Genomic DNA, 26,575 nt, shown 5'->3' on the forward strand with positions numbered 1-26,575 from the left:
GTCTTAACAGAAAGTAATTATTTCTCAAACATAGTTTGGACTGTTCTTTGGTAGCTGATCATCTTCATCTTTTACAATTTGAAGTAGCTTTATGTGGCCTCATGATTTTATTTCTTTCCATGAGACATGCACTTCCCGTTGTGCACATAGCTTATTATGCTAACTTACTTTCTTTTTCTGGTGTATTTGCAAACTTCCATGAGCAGTGAATAAAAACATCAATTGTTCTATGCCCTGCCACCTCGTTGATGGTTATTACATCAGAAATCTCCTTCAAATCTTCTTTGGTGAGCTTCACTCTAAAGGAACTGATATTGGCATCAAGATTTTTAATTTTTGTAGTACCTACAAATCCATGAGAAATGTTAAAAAATGTATCAGCTATAAGCAATAAATCTTAGTTCAAGACCCTACTTAAAAAATTAGTGCAAGTTGTGATATACACAGTACTACTACTAAGGTGTTGTTATCTTCGGACCAAAGGATACCCCAACACCCCCCCCCCCCCCCAAAAAAAAAAAAAAAGAAGAAGAGAGGGGGCAGTTGTTAAATTTTTAGAGAGGAAATATTACGAGATTCAAAAACGATAAATTCGAAAATTCAGGAATTATGTGAGAATCATCAAGATAATATACGGACATAATTCAAGAAAAATCGTAATTATGACTTTAGTTTCTGTTATGAACACCAGGCATAGTTGGGTTTAATTGAGTTGTATAAGCACGTCTTTGGGACCAGATTGTTTGAGCTACAGCCTACATAAGAAGTATGTGGCTAAACTTAAGATTTGACTACTCTTCAAATTAGCCACATAACTTTGTATGCTTCAAAGATGCTAGTGTATTGGGCAAGAAAAATTGATGGAAATTTGAGATTACCATCTAATTTCAAGAAGTCATAAGACTGAAAATTTTTCTACCTAAATACAGTTGTTGAACATGCCATGATTGTGTCATACTAGTTGTGAATTGGCAAGTCACGAAGGAAAGTGGGGTTTTGTTCATTCATAACATCATAAGTAGGTACAGTGCTCTAATCCATTTTTCTTGATAATGAAGGAGGTATTTCAGATTTTATAGTGATTGACTGATGGTGGATTTAGAGCAGCCTCAGTGGAAAAACATGCCACTTTATCTTTTCCCCTGATTTATCCAAGCTATTCTTCTCACCATTAAAGTTGAAAGGCTGCTGGTAAAAGATGAACACTTGAAATTGAAGGTGAATGAACATTAAAATGGAGTCACTTACCAGGGATAGGTGCCACATCATCTCCTTGATGAAGAATCCATCCAAGTGCAAGCTGTGCAGGGCTGCATCCATGCTTTTCAGCCAACTTTCCTATTTGAAAATGAATGGTCTTGTTTTGCTCTAAACTCTCTGCTTGAAATCTAGGATGCATGTTTTGATGAAAGGAAAGGTTACACATTAGTCCCAAGCTTAATCTCACAAGCAACAAGTAATTTTTTTTTTTTTTGGCAACAAGCCCAATAAAAATTGTTTGTATATCCTTTTTTTTTTTTTTTTTTGAGAAATAATTACAACATGCTGCTAACCCCGCAACTCAAATCCTTTCCCCCCTAGCACTTTGTTTGTATATCTTGTTAGGTATTTTAGTGTTGGCTGATTATATGACAATGTTTCCTTTTAATTATTCAAGAATTTTCATTTTTAATTGTTTGGCATAATTGAGGATGAAGACGGAAGATTGTGTTCACTGTGCACATCTGTAAAATTTGGTTGAGTGAACCTATACTCAGTAGGGCGAATATATGAAGAAATTCAGAAGCATGGACAGAAAGTTTTGACAGTCTTTCATTCAACATTCAGTCGAGAAAACTTGTTAAGGAAAGCACCAACTTGGGCTTTTATGGAAATTTTTGTGACCAATCACTCCTCAAACTCTAGACAAATAAAGTAAAAAATTATACCCTGGTTTTAGAGGAGTGATTTCAGAGGAGGAAGATGGCCAAGAAATCCTTTAGAAAAACTATTCCAAGTGCAAATGATCTTTCACCCTCTCTGATTGCCAAATTTTGAGAGGATTCACACTACCAAAGACAAGATCACCAGCTGTGTTGTTGGAGCATTCATTAAAACCACAAAGACTAACGAAAATCTTCAAGAAGCCAGGAAGTGACTGTTAGAAATCCAGACCCCGGTTACAATCAATTAATTTATTATGGATTCAATTAATTTACAAATTATACTTTCCAATTCAGATTTGGTTAACTCAATCCACAAACCAATATTCCAAAATAAATAAGTGCAGAAAGTAATGAACACAAGCAATGGTTATGAAGAGAAAACCCTAACTAGAAAACTCTACAAGGGTTTACCACCACTCCTCAAGGAAATAGGTCCATTCATAGAATAGAAGTTTGTACAATAGAATTAACTCTAATTCCAAAGCTACCTCTAGTAATTACTAATGTGACTGCATGCAATTCCAACTCCTTTAACTCTTCTATGGTAGATTCTATTCACATGAGCACTCTGTTTATGAGTTATGACTTGAAGAACCACCCTCTAGAAGGTTTCCACAACAAGTCTGTGTTATGCAGTAACTTTAGCATTATCACTGGTCTGGAGACCTTATTCGGTTAATGGTGAGTAAGAACTCGGTCATGAAATCCTAGGCATATAAAAACACGGCTCTCAAAAACTTATTTAAGTTGTCCCACATTAGTCCTTTTATACTCTAGCAAGTAGGGCACAAAAAACTTCAGATTGGATGAATTAATAGCTTTTCTTGATCAATTGATAGGTGTCAAGCTACGTGTTGAGATTCCAAAATGTTTCTTCTTTTTTGAGTTGTTTTGGGTTTGAGTCTTAAACCTCAAAACACATACAAGACTTAACTTTTGTTAGCCAATTGGCACACTTTGAACCTAATAGTAACCAAGAGACTTGTTTGGCGGTCAGCATATTGACTAGCTGCATCAAAATATTGTGAAGACACAGGGCAAGAGTTTGCAGTTGCAAGCAAAAGTGGGGAGCTCGAGTACAGTTTACTTGTTCAGAAAGTGTAGTAAGTTTAGTCTATACCATAACAGTCTTCATAATGAATTTGATGGGTTGGACTTTGGCCCAGAGTGATTTTCCCAATTGGGTTTCACTTCATGAAAAATTTCTCATCTGTGTGTGTAATTTTTTCTTGTGTTGTTTATTTCATGCTTGATTATCCATGATTTAAATTTTGTGTGAAATTGATTAAGTAAATATCTAGAATTGAATTATATTAGTAAGCTGACTTTGAGTTTCAAACAGTGTTTTTTATCCATATCTTGTACGCACAGAAAAATTCAAGACAACTATGCGCTACATACCAGATAACTGTTTGCAGGTGCACTTTCTATAACTGCTCTGCCACCAAAGAATCCATGACCAAGGGGGCTGTATGGTACTATTCCAATTCCAAGCTCCCTGTACATTTTGGCATATCCAAAGGACACTTTTCAGTCCATAATGTGGAGTTCAAACATATTGTGACAGCAGTATAGTAAAAGATAAATGCAAATAACCCCAAGTGGCTCCTCAGTCTGGAACCATGCATTGAGAAATATGCCTTATGAAGTGGGGGTCACTTATTTAAATCTTCCTCATCCCCTTCCGTTACCTTGGGGGCCAGTCATCCTGAATGGAACACCCAATAGTTTTTAAGAGAATATGAAGTTACCTGCAAAGTGGAACTATTTTTTCCTCAATTTTGCGAGTCCAAAGGGACCACTCCATTTGTACAGCCGTGATGGGATGAACTGCATATGCCCTTCGTATTGTGTCCGCACTAGCTTCAGACAATCCAATATACTTTACTTTTCCTTCTTCCACCAGCTTCTTAAGTTCCCCAATCTACAATCCAAAAAAATAAGTTTTCATGTATGAATTGCCTAGTTTACAACTTCAGGAAAGTGAAAGAATATTACAGCACTGCTTCTGAGTTGGAGTAAAGGAAGTTCTGCTTATAAAAGTTTATGCCACATGGAAAATGCATTTTAAAAAGGGGGAAAAGAGTATTGTAACGCTTACAGTCTCCTGTATAGGTACTGTTGTGTCAATCCGGTGCTGATAATAGAGATCAATGTATTCCAAACCAAGGCGCTTCAGACTATCCTCACAACAGGATCGAACATATTCAGGGGTACCATTTATTTCAACATTATTAAGATCCATTTTGACAATACCAAATTTTGTAGCTAACTGAATCTTTTCTCGAGGCAAGTGCTTCAGTGCCTGAAAATGCCTTTTTGAATTATACTGTTTACTCATAAGCCAACTAAAAAAGCCACCAACAACTAAGAAAACCAATGTTACAGTGAATATATTCAAATGGTTCTGATTCTGTTTCTTGAAAGAGAAACAGCATGGAAACAGCATGAGTGAAAACATTATGTTTGATTAATAATCTTAAAAAAAACAAATTATTTTCTTCTTTTCGCAAATAAAAAGGTTAGCTTCCTTAAAACCCCAAAGCATGGAAATTGTTTGGTGATAAATTATGATCAAAGCTTTGGCATAAAGAAATTATTTTTGTTAATTAACAGAAGAGCATTTAGGGCAGTCAATTAATATAAACAATTATAACTTGGAAGAAGTTCTTCAGAATTCATTTCCCGTGATTCAGGATTTTGTTAAATACAAGATTGATCTTTCTAGATAACAAGTTATATTCTTTCAAAGGGTAAAAAGTGGCTCCCTTCCAATAGTTGGAGAATGCTTTTCTAAAAATAAGCTGGCTCTACGATATTTTCTTCAAATAATACACAATAAATACAAATAGTAATGATAGTCACACACTCCTTAATACATATTCACTGTATACATATTGCCACATGTGCTAAAATTGTGTTTTTAAAACACAATTTTAACTAAAATCTTGTCAATGAAAACATGATTTCAAAAAGCAGTGTCTATGGAGTGTGCAATAGGGAATGTATAATAAGATTTCCTGAAATACAAATCAATCACAAGATACATTTTACTAGTTACCTGCATTTCCAAGGTTATGTAATCTCTATAACCACACAGATCAAAATTATTACAATTATGCTTTATTGAAAAGGGTATCCTTGTTCACTAAATACAAACAAATTTCAAATGGCATTTTGTTCAGAAAATTATTCATTTAGTTACATAGACAGAATGAATTACTTCCAGCCCACAACTTTATATTCAAGGGCTCACCACTTACAATAGTCCACAATTCTAAGCAATGTAGACCCCAAGATTGATGTTATGTCCATTAAAAAGTAACTAAATAAGGGACTCAGAGGTATCTGAGCTAGTCTTAATGAATACAAACCATTTGGGACATCATTTTCAAGTAAATTTACCTTTCCCACCAAAACTTCATTAGCATGTGGCCCATAAATATCTGACGTATCAAAGAATGTGATTCCTTGACTAAATGCATGCTTGATGATTGATATGCCAACCTCTTCAAGGATAGGATCACTGTGGCCTCCTGAAAGCCCCATACATCCAAACCCCAACTTTGAAACCTAGAGGACAAATAATACTATAACTTATATGTGATTATTGATAAAAAATGCCTCTTGTTTTGGTGGAAGGAAATTCAAACAAGGATTTTAAGCTCTTTCCTCCCACATTTTCCCATGCGGGGAAAAAATTACTAAACAAACAAAAAGGGTCCTAGAATTATAGGGAAAGGTCTAGGCCTCTGATTATCTCTCAAGATGGAGTCCATGTGAATTTGATGAATCATTAAATGTCAAAGGTCAAAAAATAACTTGACAAGAAGGAAGTTTATTAACTTCCTATCTTATCTATACAAAATATAATAATGAAAGCTTTGCAATCAATTTTACAAAACTCCTGTTGTGCCACATCATTTGCATCTTTTCTTACTTTTTATTTTATTTTTTGCAATTTTCACTTTATTCAACCTTTCATTTTCTTCAATCATTGTATTCTTAGTGCAATCTTTCATCTCCTCTAATCATTGTCTTCTTAAAAGTTTCATTTGATTCCCTATATGGATTTTTTAATTTTCTCCTTTATATCTTCTTAAATTCTACCGTTTCACTTTGTTCAACCTTTCATCTACTTCAACCCTTCTTCTTCTACCTTAATTTTCATATAAATTTCTTACTGCTTCCATTCCACCTCTCTTCTATTCCTTCCAAGTTGTCTACAACAAAAAAGGTCATACTCTCTCTCTCTCTTTGATTTTGTTTCTCTTTTGGTGGATTTTTTTTTTTTTTTTTTACAACTATTTTTTTTTCTTCTACTAATGGTTCTTTTTGCTATTGTTGATTTAATTGTCACATCACATTTCTTTCTCTTTTTGGAAAATTTGTATCAGCTTCATGCATATTTAGGTGTTTTTTGGTATTCCAATTCCCAGTCACACTTTTTTTTTCTTTATCTCGTTGATGATTTTATTTGGATTAATAATTAGTTAGTTGTTTTGCAAGTTATATTTGATTTTTTTAGGGTTCTATTTAGATGTTAAACTATGAGGCTTTACTTTGTTTTGTTTATTTTTTAATCATTTTGTGTGGAAAATTTTATGATTTTGTAGAGAAAGTACTCTCAATAGTTGAATTAGAAGTATTCTATAATGCCACTTATCAAGACAAAAGCAAAGATTAGTCAAAGAAAAATAGTTGAATTAGCGACATGTTTTTGCTTTTGCAATTATATTATTGTTGTTGTTGTTGTTGTTATAACCATACATATAGATACTTAATTATGAGATTTTGCTAATAATTATTTGTTTGATAATCTTTTTTGGGTGGACAAATTTGCAATTTATGTGGTGAAAAAATAGATTATGAATATCAAATTATTTTCCTAATCGGTTTAGTTAATCATTGTTGAGCAATGATTGATATGACATTTTGTTTGTTTGCAAAGCTTCTTCATATGGAATGACTATGTTTTGAACATATTGAGATAAGAAATGTATTCAAAAAGAGAGATCATGATCATACTTTGTATACTTCAAAGAGATAAATTGCTTTGAGATTAAAGATAACATTAAAATAGAGGATTACAAGTTGAAGTTTTTTGAATGGTGGGAATTGGGAAGACACTATTTTCTCTTTCCTTTCTAACTATAATGATTGGAAAAACTTTATCCTCATTACATTCTATCATCAGTGAATTGGCTCATAATATGAGTAGATGAAAATTTTAATATAAAAAAATGTAAAATATACATGTGTGTATATATATATGTGTGTGTGCGCGTGCGTGCGTGCAGGGGCGTAGCTAGGAATTTTTACATCGGAAGTCAAATTCTTCATTTAGAAATGATGAAGCATTCTTTCAATTTGATTACAAGTGAATTAGAAATTAGAAAACATTTGCTTAGGTTGACATAATTTTATAAAATGAAAGATAAAAAGTCATACCATCACAACATGAAAAAATAAAAACCCTTAAAGCTTCATCAAAACAAAAAATTTACTCCATAAAAAAATTATGTTTTTGGTAGGATCCCATATGATCTTACACGATCCTATGTATGATCCTACCATTTTTACGATCCTAGTGCGATTTTAAACGTTTTGGTGAGGTGGAATCATAAAATCGTGCGATCCTACGATCCAGATCGCGATTTTGACAACCAAGTTTGTGAGAGGGATGAATTTTTAAATTGCTTGTTAAGAATCTTTGCAAACCGTAATGGAACAATTATCACATTGAGCTGTAAAAATCTTAAAAATTTATGTCATATAACTGCAAAGTCAAACAAACCATATAAGGAACATCCCCTCAAGTTCATAGACACTTTGACGTTTATTGCAATAAACATCCTAATGTGAGGAAACCTCAAATTCACTAGGAAATTGCTATATCAAATCAGCTAGAATTGTCTACAATATCCAAATTGGTGAACTTAAAGACGCATTAAAACTTGGGTCTACCAAATGGTAAATTAACACATCATTGATGATTATCACATAATTATGAGCATAAAAAAAAAATATTTACGACCATCCCAAAAGCATTAGGCATAGAAAAGAGAGAAAAGATAACCTGGAAGTCAGTTGGCATGCAAATCAACTTATCCATATGGTGTTTATGTGTGGACAAATATGATCAGATTTCTTTGGTGTGAAACTGTCTAGTACTAGACGACGTCAATTTCCGGCCAACTCTACTCTACCCCCTCCCTTCACCTCCCTCTAAATTGGTCATGACAGTAAGCAGATGAGCTAGTGTTAGAGTTCGAGTCCTAGTAACAATATATTTCAATATTTTCTTTCTTTTTCTTCAAAAAACCTTTTTTTTTTTTAATTTCAACTAACCAAACATGTTTTTTTATTTTAAAAATACAAGAAATTTTTTTTTTTTTTTTAAATTTCTATTCCTAAAAACAATTTTTTGAAATTAAAAAACAATTTTTTGAAAATAGAAAACAAAAGCTATTACCAAAAATATCCTAACAGTAGAAAAATCAACATGGATAACATTGCCTAATTGAGCGCTACTTACTACGCATTTTTTTCTATTTTCTATCCACAAGTTTCAATACATTCCTTCTAAAAAAAAAAAGTTTCAATACATTCATTGTGGCAGACAATGGAATGAACACTGCTGAAAACCATTTATTTTATTTGAAATTACACGTCCATAGCTAGTGGTCAAAAAACACATCACCTCATCTTCTATCTCTTTTACACGAGCCTCACAAGGAAGAGTATCATAATACTTAATTAATACTCTTTCGATCCCATAACTGAAGTTGTAAAAATATAAGAGTAGTTCTAGTACCACATAAATTACTACAATTTTTGTCATATCTTACGTGTTACAGCAAGAACGGAACCAAAAATCGAATCTTGGGGGAAAAGTTTAATGTAAGCTCATCTCTCATTATATTCATTATGCTACAATGAAGTAATTAATACCGATTTCACGGAAGTAAAACCATTAATTAATTATTTTTAAGATGCTTTGTTATTTTCATCTGTTACAAATATACTTTACTAGAAATTAATCCATAGCCAAAAAAAACCAAATGAATATGCCCCACGAACCAAAACAAAAAATATAAATAAAGTTTAAAGTAAACAAATAGTTCTTAAAGAAAAGGTTAGCAAACAAAAAAAAGTGAAAAAACATGATATTTACGGTTAGTGAATTACAACCATTACCCATTATCTTGGTTTTAGAAAAAAAAAAAAAATTTTATACAACCTTTGCAAAACTTATCACGTGCTATCTCAGTTATAAATCAAATCACAACTAAAACATTTTCTTTTTTCTTATTTGAACCTGCTTGAAGTCTAGAAATCAAATCAAATCACAATTAAACCATCTGTTGTTGCGTCCCTTACTCCCTTAGCTGTTGGATCTAAGAAGTTCATCATTGTTGCATCCATACACTGCTCAATCTCAGTAGCCCAACAAGTTCAACACTCATTTTCAAGAGCTCAAGTCTCAACACTCAAGCTTACAGCTGTTGCATCTTTCACTATCTATCTCTCAAGTTTAGTTTTTTCCTTTGTTTTGGAATTTGATGGAATGATTTGGTATGTAAGATTCATATTGATTTTGTTTCAAATATTTTTAAGGGCTGGGCTAATTTTTTGGTAAAATTTGTTGATTGGGCTAAGTTTTCTTTAACTTTTTATTATTGATTTTGTTGTTGAGTTAATATTTTTGGGCTTTCTAATTTGTTTTTTGAATTTTCGATTAGTAATTTTTTATGGGCCTTTTCTTTTTCTTTTTTATGAGCCTTTTCTTTGGTTTAAAGGGACAAGTTTTTTTTTTTTTTTTTTTTTTTTTTTTTTTTTTTTAGGGATGGGGCAAGTTTAATTTTATTGAGTCAAATTGCTAAAAATTAGGTAGCTATATATATACTATTGATTTTTTTTTTCAAAATTTAGGGAGGTCATTGCCCCCAAGCTAATGAATGGCTTCGTTCCTATGTTAGATTGTGATTGGCTATTTGTCACTTTCATATTGCCCCATAATTTTTTCTCTGCTGTTTACAGTCTGCCCTCTGATTAGTTGTAGCACAAGTTGTGCAATTTTATGTGATCTTATAATTTTTCAAAAATGTAAAAACCACTGTTCTTTGATAAATTCTCCTCCCAAATATCAATCCCATATAGATAAGGCAAATATGTAATTCAACCACCATTGTAACTCACCCAAAAACAAGATAATGAAAACATAAAAAGACGCAAAAATTTGGTGATGAAGTTGAAAATCAACTAAGAACCTTTTCAAATGGGAAAAAAACCACTCTTAAGAATCCAAACTTTAGAAAAAAGAGTTAAAATTAGTCGGGGCATACAAAATTTTGGTAACTCTTTATGCAAATTCAACAAATGCTCTGCTTACCTTCCCCATCATAGTAGGCACATAACTTTGAAATTCTTCTACATGAACATTCTCCAGCTTGTTCGATCTTGTTAAGTACAGAATTCAACAGGTGCTCCAATGCATCTAAGAAGTGGACCTCAATTACTCTTGGGGGAAAAAAAATTTATTCGTGATACTTAACTTGTCGTCGTAAAATCTATTTTAAAAATAAAATATTAGTAATTAAATATACTTAAACATCATGTACTAATGTTGGTTTACAATTATATAAAGAATGTGGCCCAATTGTGCCTGATTTAAAAATGAAACTATATTTTAGTTTCATCGGGGTCTTTGCTAACTACATTAAAATCAATGATTTATATATGCTCCTTAAAAGTCATTTAAAATGACCCACACAAAGATATACTTTGTCCATTGGGACCGTTGGAGTGTGAAGCGAAAGCAATGGAAGGAGTGACTTTTGCTTGGGATATGGGTTTTCGTGATGTCATGTTTGAGTGTGACTCGAGGGTTGTCTCCAATTCTATAAATAGGTATTGTGAGTCACCAGCTACTATCGGCAATATTATTGATGGGATTAGGCACAAGCTCAAGGATTTTCTGCAGGTCTTGGTATCTCATGTGAGAAGACAGGGCAATTGCCCTGCACACCTCTTAGCTCAGCATACTAGGAGTGTTGTTAGTTTTGTAACTTGGATAGAGGAAAATCCTACTTTCATTGAGTTAGCTTTGATTCAAGATGTAATATTTTTATCTTATTCTTAATAAAAGTTACGCATTTCTTATATAATAAAAAATGACCCACACAAAGATACAAGTTATGTATGGACCAAACCATAAAGCATTGGCAATGCTTATATGCATTGGTGTAAACACTGCCATCTAATTAGTCATTAGATAAGATTAGAAATTCTGTGTGTTCCAATTAGCTCAACTGGTAAAAACTCATTTTAAGGACTTAGACTCTTGAAGAAGAAAACCATGGACAATATGTGCAGGGTAAAAGAAGGAAGAGGCTTAAGTCCAATGTGTCTTGTGTATTGACCCAATAAGATGCTGGCATGTGGTAATTGTTGGACATATAGCAGCATCCTATCAAATCCAGTGCAAAGAACACTGAATTCAAGCCGAACCCATTAAAAAAAAAACATAGAGTATATAGTTATTTGTTAGATCAAAACGATCATAATTTGGCCACTATGCAACTACAATCATTATAATTGCAAAAAAAATTGATAATTCCCTCAAATAGTCTACTTCAATTCAGCTAAACATCTTCAAAAATAAATAAATAAATAAATAAAAATCATCTAAAATTGTGCAAACTCAACACAAAAGTTCTCACAAAAATAAGAATCTGGCCTTCTGGAAACATATGTTTGTTATTATGAGAATATAACAAAATGCAAAAATATAACAAAACTACCGTAAGAGTTATTTTATTACATTCAGCCAAGCTTATCTTTCTGGGGGGAAATAACACTTATCTTATTGCAGAAATACAGCTAATACAGAAAATATAAATCCACATTAAGTGCCTCTAGGCCCTCTAAGAGTCTACTCAAATTATCTTTGCCTTCGCAGGTTCACTCTAAAAGTTCTCACAAACCAATTTGGCCTCTTCGATATGATGACATGCCCGGTAACCAGTCCAATTACAAACCCACAAGCATATCCTATCACTACCACTTTCCAATTGAACCACTCTCCAAAAGATGACTCCTTGCTTGGTTCAAAAGTTGGAATTTCACTATGTCCACATTTCTTTGACAACGGAGGGCCACACAATCCCAAGTTCCCCTCAAAAGAGGAATTATCAAATGTCCAAAATTGTTCACCTTGGGGAATCAAACCCATAAGTTGGTTCTTAGAGAGGTTCAAATATGCAAGAAATGTGAGACTTAAAAGTTGATGAGGGATTTCCCCTGAGAGCTTGTTTTGAGAGAGATCTAATGACTCAAGCTCGGTTAGATTTCCCAAGGATTATGGGATATGACCAGTGAAACCGTTGCTTGATAAGTTGAGTACAATTAAATCCTTGAGCATTCCCATTGTATCCGGGATTTCTCCATCAAACCTATTATTGGAGAGATCAATAGCTGTGAAGATGGTCAAGATCTTTACCAAAAATATTTCTAACCCTTTATTCACCACTGTCATTAAGTCTTAATAATAATTTGGTTGACTTCCCATGTATTCTAGTTGTGCTTCATCTTTGGCAAGAACCATTTGCATTGCATTCCAAGTTCTAAAGTATTCTGAAGGTAGCCTACCAGAGAAATTGTTATGAGAGAGGTCGATGACATGCAACTTGGAAAGGCCAAACCTGGTATGAGGATTCCATATAGGGCCATGGAATCGATTTGCATGCAAGACAAGAATCCGTAATTCTGGCAAAGACTGTAACCAAAAGGGGAATGCATCATTCATGTTGTTATTTCCAAGATTTAGGACCTCCAGCATTTGACATTGCACTAAGGATCGTGGAATCTTCCCCTGTATTTGGTTTTGACTGAAGTCCAATGTCGTCAAGCTGCATCCTTTTATGAATGATTAGGCATGCTTCCTTGAAAGCAATTTTTCCTCATATTCAATACTGAAAGAGAGTTGCTTAAGTGACCTACACATTGTGGAATGTGACCATTCAACTGGTTGTTAGATATATCAAGGATTTGGAGGGAATTCATGTTGCAAATCATTTGAGGGATTTTCCCGGTTAGATTATTGTTTGAGGCAAAAAAATATGATGTAGACAATGGGGGAATTGGGAGTGACCCTTGCAACATGTTGGAACGTAAATCTAAAATGTAAATAGATTTCCAAGGAAGAACTTTTAGCGGTTGTTCAAAACCGCTGAGAAGGTTAAAAGAAAGATTCAGGGATTGTAGCGTCCCTTTTCCAACATTACAAAACCATTTAGGTATTTTACCTTCAATTTTGTTGTTGGAAAGGTCTAATTCTTGCAATTTATTTTGGGCTTTTAGGAAATCAGGGAATTCACGCAAATTGCAAGAAGACAAATACAAATATGAAAATTTGGGGTGGGATGAATTGATATTTTCTTTTGAAACCAACAAATTGTTACTTGAAAGATCGAGAAGTTGAAGTTCTTTAACCTGGAAGAATATGTTTAACTCCATCTTGTCCTTTAGGTTGATCGAAGAAAGATATAGCTCTCGTAGCTTAGTGAAATTGGAAATTGACCTTGGAACCGGTCCATCCAATTTGTTTCTACTCAATCTTAGGATATTTAATTGTGATGAAGAGATATTTTGGAATTGGAGAGGGCCAGTAAGCTGATTTTGATGTAGAAACAGTTCAAATAATGAAGGCATTGTATACAAAACTGAGGGGATAGCCCCTGTGAGTGAGTTTTGATACAAGTAAAGGGAAGACAAATTAGTAAGTCTACTTATTTCCGATGGGATTGACCCTTTCAATTGATTTCCTGATATATCTATCCAAGTGAGTTTGGTAATATTTGTTAGTAAAACTGGGAACCTGCCTTCAAAATTGTTATATGAAAGAAGAAATTCTTCTAGTTTTGTAAGATTTCCCAGTGAAGATGGTACTTTCCCATAGAAACGGCTATTGCGAAGATCTAAATAAGTGAGTTTTGCAAGATTTCCTAACGTGGATGGAAGCTGGCCATGAAAATTGCTCTCTAAGATAGAAAGAAAAGTAAGCTGTGATAGGTTCCCAATAGAAGGGGGAATTTCCCCTGAAAATTTACTTGAACCAAGATTCAAATCATTCAAGGAGTTGAGATTGCCGATTGAATCGGGCAGTTTCCCAGAAAAATTTGTTCCAGAAAGATATAAAGTATTCAAGGACTCAAGCTTTCCGATTGAACTGGGTAATTCCCCATGAAAATTTGCCCCAGAAAGATCCAAATGACTCAAGGATTTAAGGTTGCCGATTGAATTGGGCAAATCCCCAGAAAAATTCGTGGAGAAAAGACGCAATTGCTTTAGGGAACTACCAGATCGAAAATTGGGAAGAAAACCAGTGAGATTGTTGTTACCTGACACATCAATGGCTTGAATCTTGGGCAGTAGGAAAATATCTGAGGGAAATTCGCCAAGCAAAATGCAGTCAGACAGAGAAAGAGATGTCAAGGAAGACAAATTTGCCAGGGATTGAGGCAGTGACGATGAGATGTTCACATCGTCTAGATGAAGTTCTCTCAAATATGTCATGTTCTGGACAAGTGCTTCAAGATCAATTCTTCTGAGCTTCAAATAATAGGAATCAGCACCAACAGAGTAATAATTATAATTGAAAGAGAGATCAAGTGAAACCAAATTGGAGAGCCATGAAATTTCCGACGGGATTCGGCCATGTAAGAAGGAACGAGAGAGATTAAGATGGGTCAACCTCACAAGCTGCCCAAACTCAGATGGGATTGTGGAGAAGGAAGAGAAGTTGTTGAGGGCAAGGTTGAGTTTTCGAAGATGACGCAACCTGAAGAGGCTGCTGTTAGACTTGAGAGGCCCACAAAGCCAGCTTTTGCTGAGGTCTAAGCCAATGACGTGGCCGTTGTGTGCATCGCATGTGATCCCATCCCAGCTGGAACAATAATCACTATCTGCCTTCCAAGACTTCATCTTTGGATATGAACCATTATAGTAATCAAACGGATCCAAATATTCATCAGAATAAATTCTCTTCTCAACAAATTCTTTCCTCAGTTGCAGCAAAGCAGAGCTTTGGTCAGGGAGGCAAAGATGTTGAGTGGAAGTATTAGAAATAGTTTGAGAATGTGAAATGAAGAACAAACAAGATGCAATAAGGAATAAGGGCAGGTATTGATTCATTTTCCACATGTTTTCAGCAGAGGAAGTAAATGGAAAATTGGGTGGCTTATGTGTTATGAGTAGATAAAGAACTAATGACACGTGAGGATATTTATAGACACAACAATTTGAAAGGACTAAAGGTAATTGGATATTTATATTATTTTTTGTGGTCTAAATCGAATTGGATTTTAAGGGCTTTAAATATATTGATTTGAAAGGTCTGAAAATTGAATCTATAAGTCCTCAGTATTGACTGGAATTGCTTTCCATACACGATTGTGATAACATATTAAAAAGTTTTTTATATTTAGAAAGCTTTAGATTAAAAAGTTCCTTTATGTAACCATAAAAATATGAAGAGGACAATCCTTTTTTATAAACAGAAAAACGAATTCCCTCATACATTTAATATTTAGTTGATTTTTTGTAACTAAAATTCCTTCCTTTGTGTTACATTCCAGTCACTAAATTATAATTTTAAACTAATAAATTTTGATTTTTTAAAATTCTGCTATCTATATAGCCTTTTGATCTCAATTTTTGCTTGTTAGCTTCTTGCAATCCGACTATGATTTTAAATTATAATGCTACATAAACAAACAAACCAACAAAAATTTCTTTCAATGGCTAGACTTTATAATTGGTTTATAGTTCTCTTACTCAAATAAAATTATATCTTTTATCTCAAAAAAAAAAAAAAAAAAAAACTTTCAATGGCATTCCAAATCAATACCCACAATTTCATGTGCAACCACATCTCAGAATGGTTATTCAACCAAATAGAAAAATTAAAGGAACTGTATGTTATACTAAGATTATGACGTGTGAGACACGGGATAAATATCAAAGAGTCTGTAAAATAAGAAAATATAGAACACCCTATCAAAAAAAAAAAAAAACAAAAATATAGAACACGTCATGAATCATGATAGCTAGATTCTATTGACTTGACTAGCTTTTCTTCTACGTTTAAAATACAATCATGTCTCCTGACATAGAAGACAAAAATGTCTCTTGACAAACAAATATTATAAATTAATAAAGGATATAGTTAACAAGTGCTTTTTAGGGAAATTGTTAATAGACTGTGTTTAATTGAGTTAATAAATTATATGAAAATGTTTTGACAAAATTTTTATTGAAAATATAAAAAGTTGTCAACAAAATTAATTGGACAAATTACAACTTACCTACCTATGATTTGATTGAAATTTAAGTTGTCTACCTATGATTTGAAATATGACATTTTACCTATTTGAAGTTTGATTGAAACTTAAATTGTCAAACTGTAGTTTGAAAATCATGGTTATCATATAAGTAGATATCTCAACTAATTGTTTTTTTATTAATACTTTTTATTTTTATAGATATAATAGAATTTAAATTTATAGTGTCCTCTTTATTATAATTGTTTTCTATCATCAAGTCAAGACACTAATTCTTCTAAAAAAAAAAAAAAAGAGTTAAGACACTAATTAATTTTGATGTAAGTGGAATTTGAACCACAAATCTATTATTCGCTCGACAAGAAATTTTACCTGTTGAGTTAATTAGATCCCACACTCTTAACTAATTCTAAGGTATACTTCTTTTTATAATAGTTTTAAGATTGAATTTTGATTAATAGTTCTTGTGGGGTCAAAGAACATAGCAACCCCAGCCCATGCCGAAGAGGAAGAAATGCCCTAGGATGAACGAAGAAAGCCCAAATTGCCAAGAAACGTCGCTGAGGACAACCCTGTCCTTGGCCAACCGAGATCCTAGAAGGGAAGAATGGCACGCCATCGAAGGCAACCTCCCAGAGCATCCTAAGAAAAAGGACAAGTACAGTAGGACATCCATGAGAGCATGGTGGAGGAGCAATTCGACAAGTACAGTAGGACATCCATGGGAGCCTGGTGGAGGAGCAATTCAAGGAGAAACTGTCATCTCCGCATTAAATGCCCACAACTAACATTCTGGCCGCATTAATGAGAAAATGACCCCTGAACAGTGCTGTCTTGGTTGCTGCAACACACAGAAGGTCTGGGAAGGTGGCTGATGGGACAAGTACTCGAGTAGTGACCTGCATGATCAACAGATGGAGGGTCAAGATCAACCGAAAGGGGGTATATAATGTGAGAAATCCTCTAGTAAGGGGGGGATGAGAAAGAGAGAATACAGAAGCAATTTACATGATCTTGGAAACCTTTGTAACCAAGCATTGAAGAAAGAATAAGAACCCTAAGTTCCTCGGAAGAAATGCCCAATGACAGAATTTCATACTTTAGTCCACGTCCTTGTTATTCAATCCATTCAAAACCATGTCTAGTTGTTGTAATCCTCAAACTAAGGCCTAGTTCTTAAACCCATTCTCTATAAATTTATTGTATTGGGTTAGTTGGGCCAGAGTTGACTCATCTAATAGAACCTAGTCCCTACAGTTCTTCATACACAATTTTTGTTCAATTTATGAAACATTTAGAGATATTATCTTTTAATTTTTGTTTCTCACAAAAAAAATCTTTTAATTTTAAAAATATTATATATATATATATATAAATTCATAAAAAAATCGTGCCAGGTACGCTGAAAAAATCTTCCAATGCGGTCAACTAGAATTCAATTCGTAAATATAGAGAGAACGTGAATAACGCTGCACAAAAGTAGTCATTTTGATTACCAGTACGAGAAGATAATAGTACAAAAATGAACTAACGTGGATAAATTGATTACTACCTTGCATTTTCCTTTTCCATTTTCTATCAGCAACTATTTTAATGCATACATTCATTGTGGCAGACCACGACTGAACATCACTGAAATGTGAAAACCATTTATTCTGTTTTAATTTACACGTGAATCTTGCGGTCAAAAGCTTTTCTCTCTCTCTCTCTCTCTCTCTCTAAAAATTGTAAACCTTTAATCTTTGGAAAAGATAGAAATTGAAGTAAAGCAACACTATTTCACAATTGATCAATGAAAGAAAGTGAAAGAAAAAGAGAGAAACTGTAAAGGAAAATTCCGAGAAAAGAAACAGAAAGCTTTAGGGTCTATTTGAGATCCGCTTATTTTGTTAAAACTGAAATTTTTTTGCTAAAAGTTAGATGAATGTAAAAGTTAGTTGAAATGATACAGTGGAACCCATGAATAGTATCGAAAGTGCAGTAAAACCCATGAATAATAACAAAAATAAGCTGAATAGTAAAATAAATTGACAAAAATAATCTTTGATATTTAGAGAGAGATTTGTAAAAACTGAATATTATTCTATAGTTCCACACACTCACACCGATTCACTAATACATCAATAACACTATAATTAAACAAAACGTCAACGTTTAGTTTAGTGTCAGTGTGTGTGCCACTGTGAACTTTAGTGTTGGCACGTTGGTGCTGATATGAAGGTTTATCTCTGTTTGGACTCGTTAATACGATGTCGTTGGCTTCATCTACTTTAACATTTCCAACTTGGATTGAAACATTTTATTTATTTATTTATTTTAGATATGCACTTCAATATCTAATGTGAAAATAAGTATATATATTACGGTTTGAGGAATTTGTACGAGAAATATGAGAGAAGGGTTTGTGGTATTTATAGGATTGAAAAAGATTATGTAATGTGGCATTGTTTAAGAAGCTTCACATGTACATATGGAACGTTTCCAGATTTTTGCCTTATAAAACGAATTTAGTGCCTGCAGGTAAGCCCTAGGTGATTATTTTTTATTGGCACATGTGTTTTATAACTAAAATCGCGAGTTGAGCCCACAATTCTTACTTATAGTTGGAGTGGGTTATGTTTCAAACACTTAACCTTTAGTTTTGTGTCTCACATTGGTTAGAGATGAATCAAGTTATTTATACTACTATTTCAGGGGTTTCTCTTATTTGGGATCCTCATTTTAGATACCTAAAATACCCTCAAATCCATTTCTTTGTAAAACTTAAATAATAGGGTTCGACATGTAACATTACTAATTTAAAAACTCCTAAATTTTAGCTGAATTTAAAAATTAAAAAAAAAAAGTTTTTTTTGTTTGTCGCACCTCCACATTTCTCTCTCACAGTAATAGTCAAGTACAAATACAACTTCTTTTTTTAAAAATAAAATAAAATAAAAAGGCTCATAGGACCTCAAATTTTTTTACAAATTCTTTGTTGAAGGAGCATTACCACCACTTGAGTTTCAGTTCATCGAACTTTCATACATTGCTTCTACCATTGGCGCCAAAGGATGGGCAGAGGCCAATGTTATTCCTCACGGTGATGATGAATGGGCAAAATGAATGGGTGTACAAGTTTTGTTTCTGAGAGATGGACGTGGTTTGATTGAGGGGTGTATAAATTTTGTTTCTGAGAGATGGACATGGATTGATTGAGGAATCGTAATTCAATGGCAATCACCAATCTCATTCTTTGTTCCTAGAGAGCTCTAGGACTCTCTCTTATCCCATCGGCAAAGTGATGGGTTTATTTATTTATTTCTTTGATTCTATTAATAATTTATGTCTCAAGATGAGTTTATTGGAGTGTGGCGATTTTTTTAATTGTTGTGCATAAGATGAAACATAATATACCAAAGTTGTTCATGTATGATGTAACATCTTATGGATTTTTTTAATTGTTGTGCATAAGATGTAACATGTAAGTATTTTGTAATGTGTAAGTGTGTAACCTATGTAACATGTAAGTTCACGTATCTAATGAATTTTGAAGGCACAATTTTACTGTCAACTTGTTATAGGAGAAACAAATTCTTTTCAATTAGAGCTCATTGGTCTTCTCAAAAAAAGAAAAGAAAAGAGCTCATTGGCAAAGAGTTTGGCCCTTACGAAATAAATATCTCTTGTTATAAAATTTATTATTTTGTTACATTGATCCAATATTTTTGGGGGGGCTTACTTAAGTAGGGGAGGGAGATCCAACTCAAATTTTCCTCTGTTTTAGCAGTGGATATAGGTATCTCATTTGAATTGGATTGGGGCTTAAATCCTGTCTCATGTTTAATTAGGATGAGCTTTAGTTCATTGCTGTGCACTTTGTTGGTTTTAGCAGCTCTAGCTATTGGCTATGTGCCTACTGCTGCAGAGGGTTGTGTGATGTCTATTTGATATAGGCTTCTAACTGATGTCTGTTTGTATTTCGTTGTACTGCTTGTTAGCTTGATATTGTTAGATCAAACGAATAAATTCACCATCTCCTAATAACTTAACCTTTCGGGAGAATCGGTAATTAGAAAAAAAAAAAAAAAAAAAAAAAAAAAAAATTCTCATCGACCTAACTTGCTAAAGTCAAGTTGAGTTGAAAAAACCTTCTATTCAACACAAACTTACCATGCACACCCGTACCCTCAAATTTTGTGAGTTAAAAATAATTGATGTGTTTTATTTGCAGGATAGTCATATAATTTAATCGTAGGAGCAGTCATATAATTTAATCGTAGGAGCAGTCATATAATTTAATCGTAGGAGCTATCAGTAGTATTGATTTGAATTTCTTTCCATATGCAGTTATGAAGGAGTTCATATGTTTCTTATTATATGGTGTCAATTTATTGAATTGAAAGGTTTTTTTTAAAATATTTTGTTCCTACATATCAATTATTCTCAGATGTGTTTGTTCTCTATGTCTAAGGAGCTTGATTAAATTGAAGGTCTCAAATCTAGCTTTTGTTCTCCATGTCTGTCTATGTCTATGGAGCTTGATTAAATTGTATAGCTAACTTGAAAATGTGTTGATTGATTCTAAATTCTATAATGCCTTCTAGATGAGCAAAAATCCACTCATTATTCATTTCTTAATGAGAATTAGTAAGAAAAAAAATTCTCTCTCAAACTCCAATACGTGGCATTCTAATCCCATGGTTCCATGTCAACACCACATCTCATCTTGGTTTTCCTACATTCTTTTTAAAAAAAGAAAAGAAAAAAAGAACTCTACATCATATTTAGGACTAATTATCAAAGAGAGCGTAAAATAAGAAAACATAAATCATGTTACGATAGCTAGGTGGTGTTGTTGACTAACTTTTTTTGTACGTCTCACTAACAAACACTTATAATAAATAGCTAGGTAGTGTTGAATTGACTAACTTTTTTTGTACGTCTCACTAACAAACACTTATAATAAATTGATGAAAATGTCATGTTTACTAGATTTTATACTAAAATATGCTTGACAAGAGTTAAGAGGAAGTATTTCTAGCCCTAATTTCTTTTCTTTGACAAGTTCTTCACCCATCAATTCTCATCCCCCTTGTCCAGCCTCGTTCATATCCTTCAATGATGTTATATCTCTAACAAATGGCGTCCTTCCCACACAGTGGGAGATTCTTTTACTATCTTGAAGTAATGACCAGCAAGGACAATTTGTTGTATGTATTGAATTAAAAAAAAAAAAAAAAAAAGTTCCAAGTGTAAGGACATTTTTTATGGCATTTTATATCTATGGTTTGAATTCCACCTCTCCTCTTCCACAAGTAAACCAATATACACCCATTGTTTTTTGCCTATAAGTTTACTAGAAAATACTAAAAGTAAGCATTAAATATTATAATTTGAAAAAAAAAATTTGTTACTACTATTATATTATTCAAAAGCTATCTCTATCTAGAATTTTTAGTGCCTTGATAATCTTGGCAGACAATATATTGACTAGCTTTTTGTAAAGCCCTCCTGACAAAAGTTTTGAGGATGATGTAACTCTGTATCATTTTCATGGTAAGATCCTGCCCAATCAATCTTCTTCCTCTCTCTTGTTCTTATCCATACTTCCATAGACCATACTTCCCATGACAAGCTCTGTTTCCTTTTCTTTATCAGGGAATCTTTTGCTATCTTGGCATTTGGAGGGAGAGGGACTAATGAATTTGTCACCTTGAAGTGTAGGAGACGGAAAACTGACTTAGGCCTTTTTTATTTGATAAACTCCTGTACCAATTTTCAAATTCTTGTTAGCAGATAATTGCAAGAGAATCAGGACATTAAATGGATATGGTCCCTCGTATTCTATAAGACGGCCTTTCCAAATTCTTGTTAGCAAATAATTAGTGCAAGAGAGGACTATTCAAACGAAGATGGTTCCTCATATTGTATAGATCAACCTAGTTGTGAATCTTTGAATGTCGTTGTATTTGCAATTAGACATTCAAGACAATGCAAAATTTGTTATCACATTAAATATCATTATCATTTGGCAAATTGAATTAATGAATGTAGACTTCTTTATTTTATTTTATTTAATAATTTGATAGTTATAAGAATTAGAGATGAGAGATTTGAACTTTGGTTATAAGACCTTGACAATGAAGGTAGGCATTAGAAATATCAAATAAAATGTTTTTACAAAAGACTTAAAACAATCTCGTTTTGATTCAAAGTGAGATTAGTGGTGAATATTTTTGTACGTGACAAATACCATATCAACAAACCCTCCTAGAAATGTACATGCAAATTTAGTAATTAAAGGATACTATTGTAGTTAGAGTCAAGATTTTTTTGCACTAATGAAGCCTAAAAATTGTAAAGCCATGCTTTTACACTCAATTATCATTTCCGCTCTGTTTGTTTCAGTAATGATGTTTTTTAGAAATGAGTAATTTCCCAAGAAGCATTTTGTATAAAACTATCTCATTTTCCAATGTTTGGTAGCAACTTTAAATGAGTTGAAAAACAATCTCTTAATTTTTCTTATTTAGCTTGCTATGAGATAAAGGTGTTTTCCAAAAAAAAAAAAATTAATAGAAAACAATCTCTAAAAATAAGTCATATTTTTTATGTTGACAAATGATAGTTTTCCTTCGACTATTTTTTTTTATTTTTTTTTTTATGCTACCAAACAATGGAAAACACGGAAAACTATCTTTACATAAGGTTTTCCATCGAAACAAGTGGAGCGTTCGAGTAAGTTCTACTTCGGCAACTTGCTCATCACTTTGTTAAGATCATATTAGAGAGCAGCTAAATTTTTAGGAAATGGTATATTTTATAATACAACCTTCTTTATGATTTTTAATTTCGAACAATTCTGCCTCTGATGGTTTTCCAAGGCAGCATGTTGATTTAGGAAATGGCTTTCTTTATATCCTAGTAAAGTACTCCATACACCATAATTATTACTTAAATCACCTTTATCTACTAAAATCCCATCTAGAGCAGGTTTCTCCACACAACACAACAAAAAATGTTGAGGAACATCATATATAAAACGAAAATCTCAATTCAGAAATAATAGAAAGAATGAGTCAAATTCTATCTCTATCTATAATTTTCAGTGCCTTAATCTTGACAAATAATATATTGACGTTAAAGACCATATTAACTAGCTTTTCTGCAAGTCCTCTTGACAAAAGTTTTTGTGAATGTAATGAAACCCCCACTCAATTTTCATCCTCCCTCTTAGCCTTATATGCATACATCCAATGACAAGCTCTTTTCTCTTTAGGAGATTCTTCCCTGTCATAATCAGTGACCCTAAATAAGCTGAAATTTGTTAAGTACAGGAGATGGAATATTGAGGTCATGGGTGCCAATTTGGAAGGACAAAGGTAATTGGATGTTTATCTTATTTTTTATTTTTATTTATTGTGGTTTGCAAATAATTGGATTTCAATTCGGAGGCTGTCAATATATTATTTGGAAGGAGCGATATAATTTAATTGTAGGAGCTATTAGTCATATTGACTTGAATTTCTTTCCATACACAGTTGTGGAGGTGTTCATCTGTTTCTTATTCTATGGTGTCAATTTATTGAATTGAAAGGTTTTTTTTTTTTTTTTTTTTTTAATATTTTTTTTCCTACATATCGATTATTTCCAAATGTGTTTGTTCTCTGTCTAAGGAGTTTGATTAAATTGAAGGTCTCAAATCTAGCTTTTGTTCTCCACATTTGAAAATACCTTCTATGTGAGCAAAAAACCACTCATTATTCATTTCTTAATAATGAGAATTAGTAAGAAAAAAAAAATTCTCTCTCAAACCCTAATACGTGGCATTCTAATGCCCATGGTTCCATGTCAACACCACATCTCATCTTGGTTTTCCTACTAAATTAATAAAATAAAATAAAAAGAACTCTGCATCATACGCATTAAGGACGACTAATTATCAAAGAGAACATAAAATAAGAAAATACAAATCATGTTATGATAGCTCGGTGGTGTTGAATTGACTAGCTTTTTTTGTACGTCTCACTAACAAACACTTATAATAAATTGACGAAAATGTCATGTTTACTAGATTTTATACTAAGAGGAAGCATTTCTAGCCCTAATTTCTTTTCTTTGACAAGTTATACGCCCATCAATTCTCATCCCCCTCGTCTAGCCTCATTCATATCGTTCAATGTTGTCATATCTCTAACAAATGGCGTCCTTCCCAAGCAATGGGTGATTCTTTTACTATCTTGAAGTAATGGCCAACAAGGACAATTTGTTGCATTTATTGAATTACATTAAAAAAAAAAAAAATTTCCCAAGTGTAATGGCATTTTTCTATGGCATTTTATATCTATGTTTTGAATTTCACCTCTCCTCTCTCACACTATTTGCCTTAAAAAAATAAAAAAATAAAATGGATGTAATACGAAAAAAACAAATATACACCCATTGTTTTCTGCCAACAATTTTACTAGAAAATACTAAAAGCAAGCATTAAGTATTATAATTTGGAAAAAAAAAAAAATTTACTACTATTTTATTATTCAAAAGATATCTCTATCTAGAATTTTCAGTGCCTTAATAATCTTGGTAGGCAATATATATTGACTAGCTTTTTGTAAAGCCCTCCTGACAAAAGTTTTGAGGATGATGTAACTCTGCATCATTTTCATGGTAAGATCCTCCCCAATCAATCTTCTTCCTTTCTCTTGTTCTTATCCATACTTCCATAGACCATACTTCCTATGACAAGCTCCATTTCCTTTTCTTTATTAGGGAATCTTTTGCTATCTTGGCATTTGGAGGGACTAATGAATTTGTCACCTTGAAGTGTAGGATACAGAAAATTGACTTAGGCCTTTTTATTTGATAAACTCCTGTAGCAATTTCCTAATTCTTGTTAGCATATAATTGCAAGAGAATCAGGACATTAAATGGATATGGTCCCTTGTATTTTATAAGAGGACATTACCAAATTCTTGTTAGCAAATAATTAGTGCAAGAGAGGACTATTCAAACGAAGATGGTTCCTTATATTGTATAAGTCGACCTAGTCATGAATCACTAAATGTCATTGTATTTGCAATTAGACATTCGAGACAATGCGAAATTTGTTACCACATTAAAGGTCATTATCATTTTTGGCAAATCGAAGTAATGAATGTAAACTTCTTTATTTTATTTTATTTAATAATTTAATAGTTATAACAATCAAAGAGGAGGCATTTGAACTATGGTTATAGGACCTTGACAATGAAGGTAGGCATTAGGAATATCAAATAAAATATTTTTACAAAAGACTTAAACAATCTTGTTTTTATTCAAAGTGAGACTAGTGGTGAAGATTATTGTAGGTGACAAAAACCATATCAACAAACCCCTCTAGTAATGAATTTGCAAAATTAGTAATTAAAGGAGACTGCTGTAGTTAGAGTCGAGTTTTTTTTGCACTAATGAAGCCTAAAATTTTTAAAGCCATACTTTTACACTCAATTGTCATTTCAAGTAAGTTCTACTTTGGCAACTTGCTCCCTTTGTTAAGATCACATTAGAGAGCAGCTAAACTTTAGGAAATGGTATGTTTTATAATACAACCATCTTTATGATTTTTAGTTTCGAACAATTTCGCTTCTGCTGGTTTTCCAAGGCAGCATGTTGATTTAGGAAATGGTTTTCTTTATATCCTAGTAAAGTACTCCATACACCGTAATTATGACTTAAATCACCTTATCTACTAAAATCCCATCTAGACAGGTTTCTCACACACAACACAACACAAAATGTTGAGGAGCATAATATATAAGCTATTATTTACAAAAATCTCAATCTAGAAATAATAGAAAGAATGAGTCAAATTCTATCTCTATCTACAATTTTTAGTGCCTGAATCTTGACAAATAATGTGTTGACGTTAAAGACCATATTAACTAGATTTTTGCAAGTCCTCTTGACAAAAGTTTTTGTGAATGTAATAAAACCCCCACTCAATTTTCATCCTCCCTCTTGGCCTCATATGCATACATCTAATGACAAGCTCTTTTCTCTTTAGGGGATTATTCCCTGTCATAATCTGTGACCCTAAACGAGTTGAAATTTGTTAAGTATAGGAGAAGGAAAATGGAGTCATGGGTACCAATTTCCAACTTATTGATAGAATATAATTACGTAAGAAGCAGAGCTTTCAATGGAAAAATGGGCCAAATGGCCCTCTCATTTAGTGAGAGGACATAATCAAAACAATTTGGTACTAACTTGCAAAATAGTTTTAGTTCCAATGGTACAAAATCATAGAAACTCAAAGAATGTAGAACTTGTTAGATATTAAGGTGC

The 26,575-nt window shown here is 32.9% G+C and overlaps 2 protein-coding genes across 3 annotated transcripts; both read right to left on the bottom strand.

Annotated features, from left to right (window-relative positions):
* Positions 1-22: 22 nt before the first annotated feature.
* LOC115982372 (probable aldo-keto reductase 1) lies at positions 23-5,492 on the bottom strand. The gene is made up of 6 exons (XM_031104949.1): positions 5,331-5,492; positions 4,027-4,230; positions 3,677-3,849; positions 3,325-3,423; positions 1,249-1,400; positions 23-345 (listed from the first exon to the last, which is right to left on the bottom strand). Exons 1-6 carry the CDS (start codon positions 5,472-5,474, stop codon positions 155-157), a joined length of 963 nt encoding a protein of 320 aa, XP_030960809.1. The 5' UTR covers positions 5,475-5,492; the 3' UTR covers positions 23-154.
* Positions 5,493-11,668: 6,176 nt separating this feature from the next.
* Positions 11,669-15,171, bottom strand: LOC115982036 (receptor-like protein 7). 2 transcript variants are annotated; one of them, XM_031104511.1, is made up of 2 exons: positions 14,330-15,171; positions 11,669-12,925 (listed from the first exon to the last, which is right to left on the bottom strand). In XM_031104511.1, exons 1-2 carry the CDS (start codon positions 15,129-15,131, stop codon positions 12,849-12,851), a joined length of 879 nt encoding a protein of 292 aa, XP_030960371.1. In that variant the 5' UTR covers positions 15,132-15,171; the 3' UTR covers positions 11,669-12,848. The 2 variants fall into 2 exon arrangements, with proteins under 2 accessions (XP_030960371.1, XP_030960369.1); XM_031104509.1 differs by having other exon boundaries at positions 11,669-15,171.
* Between the last annotated feature and the right edge of the window lie 11,404 nt (positions 15,172-26,575).

Source organism: Quercus lobata, chromosome 3 (assembly GCF_001633185.2).
Source record: "Quercus lobata isolate SW786 chromosome 3, ValleyOak3.0 Primary Assembly, whole genome shotgun sequence".
In the NCBI taxonomy this organism is placed as follows: Eukaryota; Viridiplantae; Streptophyta; class Magnoliopsida; order Fagales; family Fagaceae; genus Quercus; species Quercus lobata.

What these genes read in the sequence shown, in the direction of transcription:
- LOC115982372 (XM_031104949.1), bottom strand. Translation starts at nt 5,474, where the DNA reads ATGGGGCTTTCAGGAGGCCACAGTGATCCTATCCTTGAAGAGGTTGGC. An exon ending in ATGAAGTTTTGGTGGGAAAG is followed by an intron (nt 4,231 to 5,330) that starts GTAAATTTACTT and finishes AGGCATTTTCAG; the next exon opens with GCACTGAAGCACTTGCCTCG. An exon ending in TGATGTGGCACCTATCCCTG is followed by an intron (nt 346 to 1,248) that starts GTAAGTGACTCC and finishes ATGGATTTGTAG; the next exon opens with GTACTACAAAAATTAAAAAT.
- LOC115982036 (XM_031104509.1), bottom strand. Translation starts at nt 15,131, where the DNA reads ATGTGGAAAATGAATCAATACCTGCCCTTATTCCTTATTGCATCTTGT.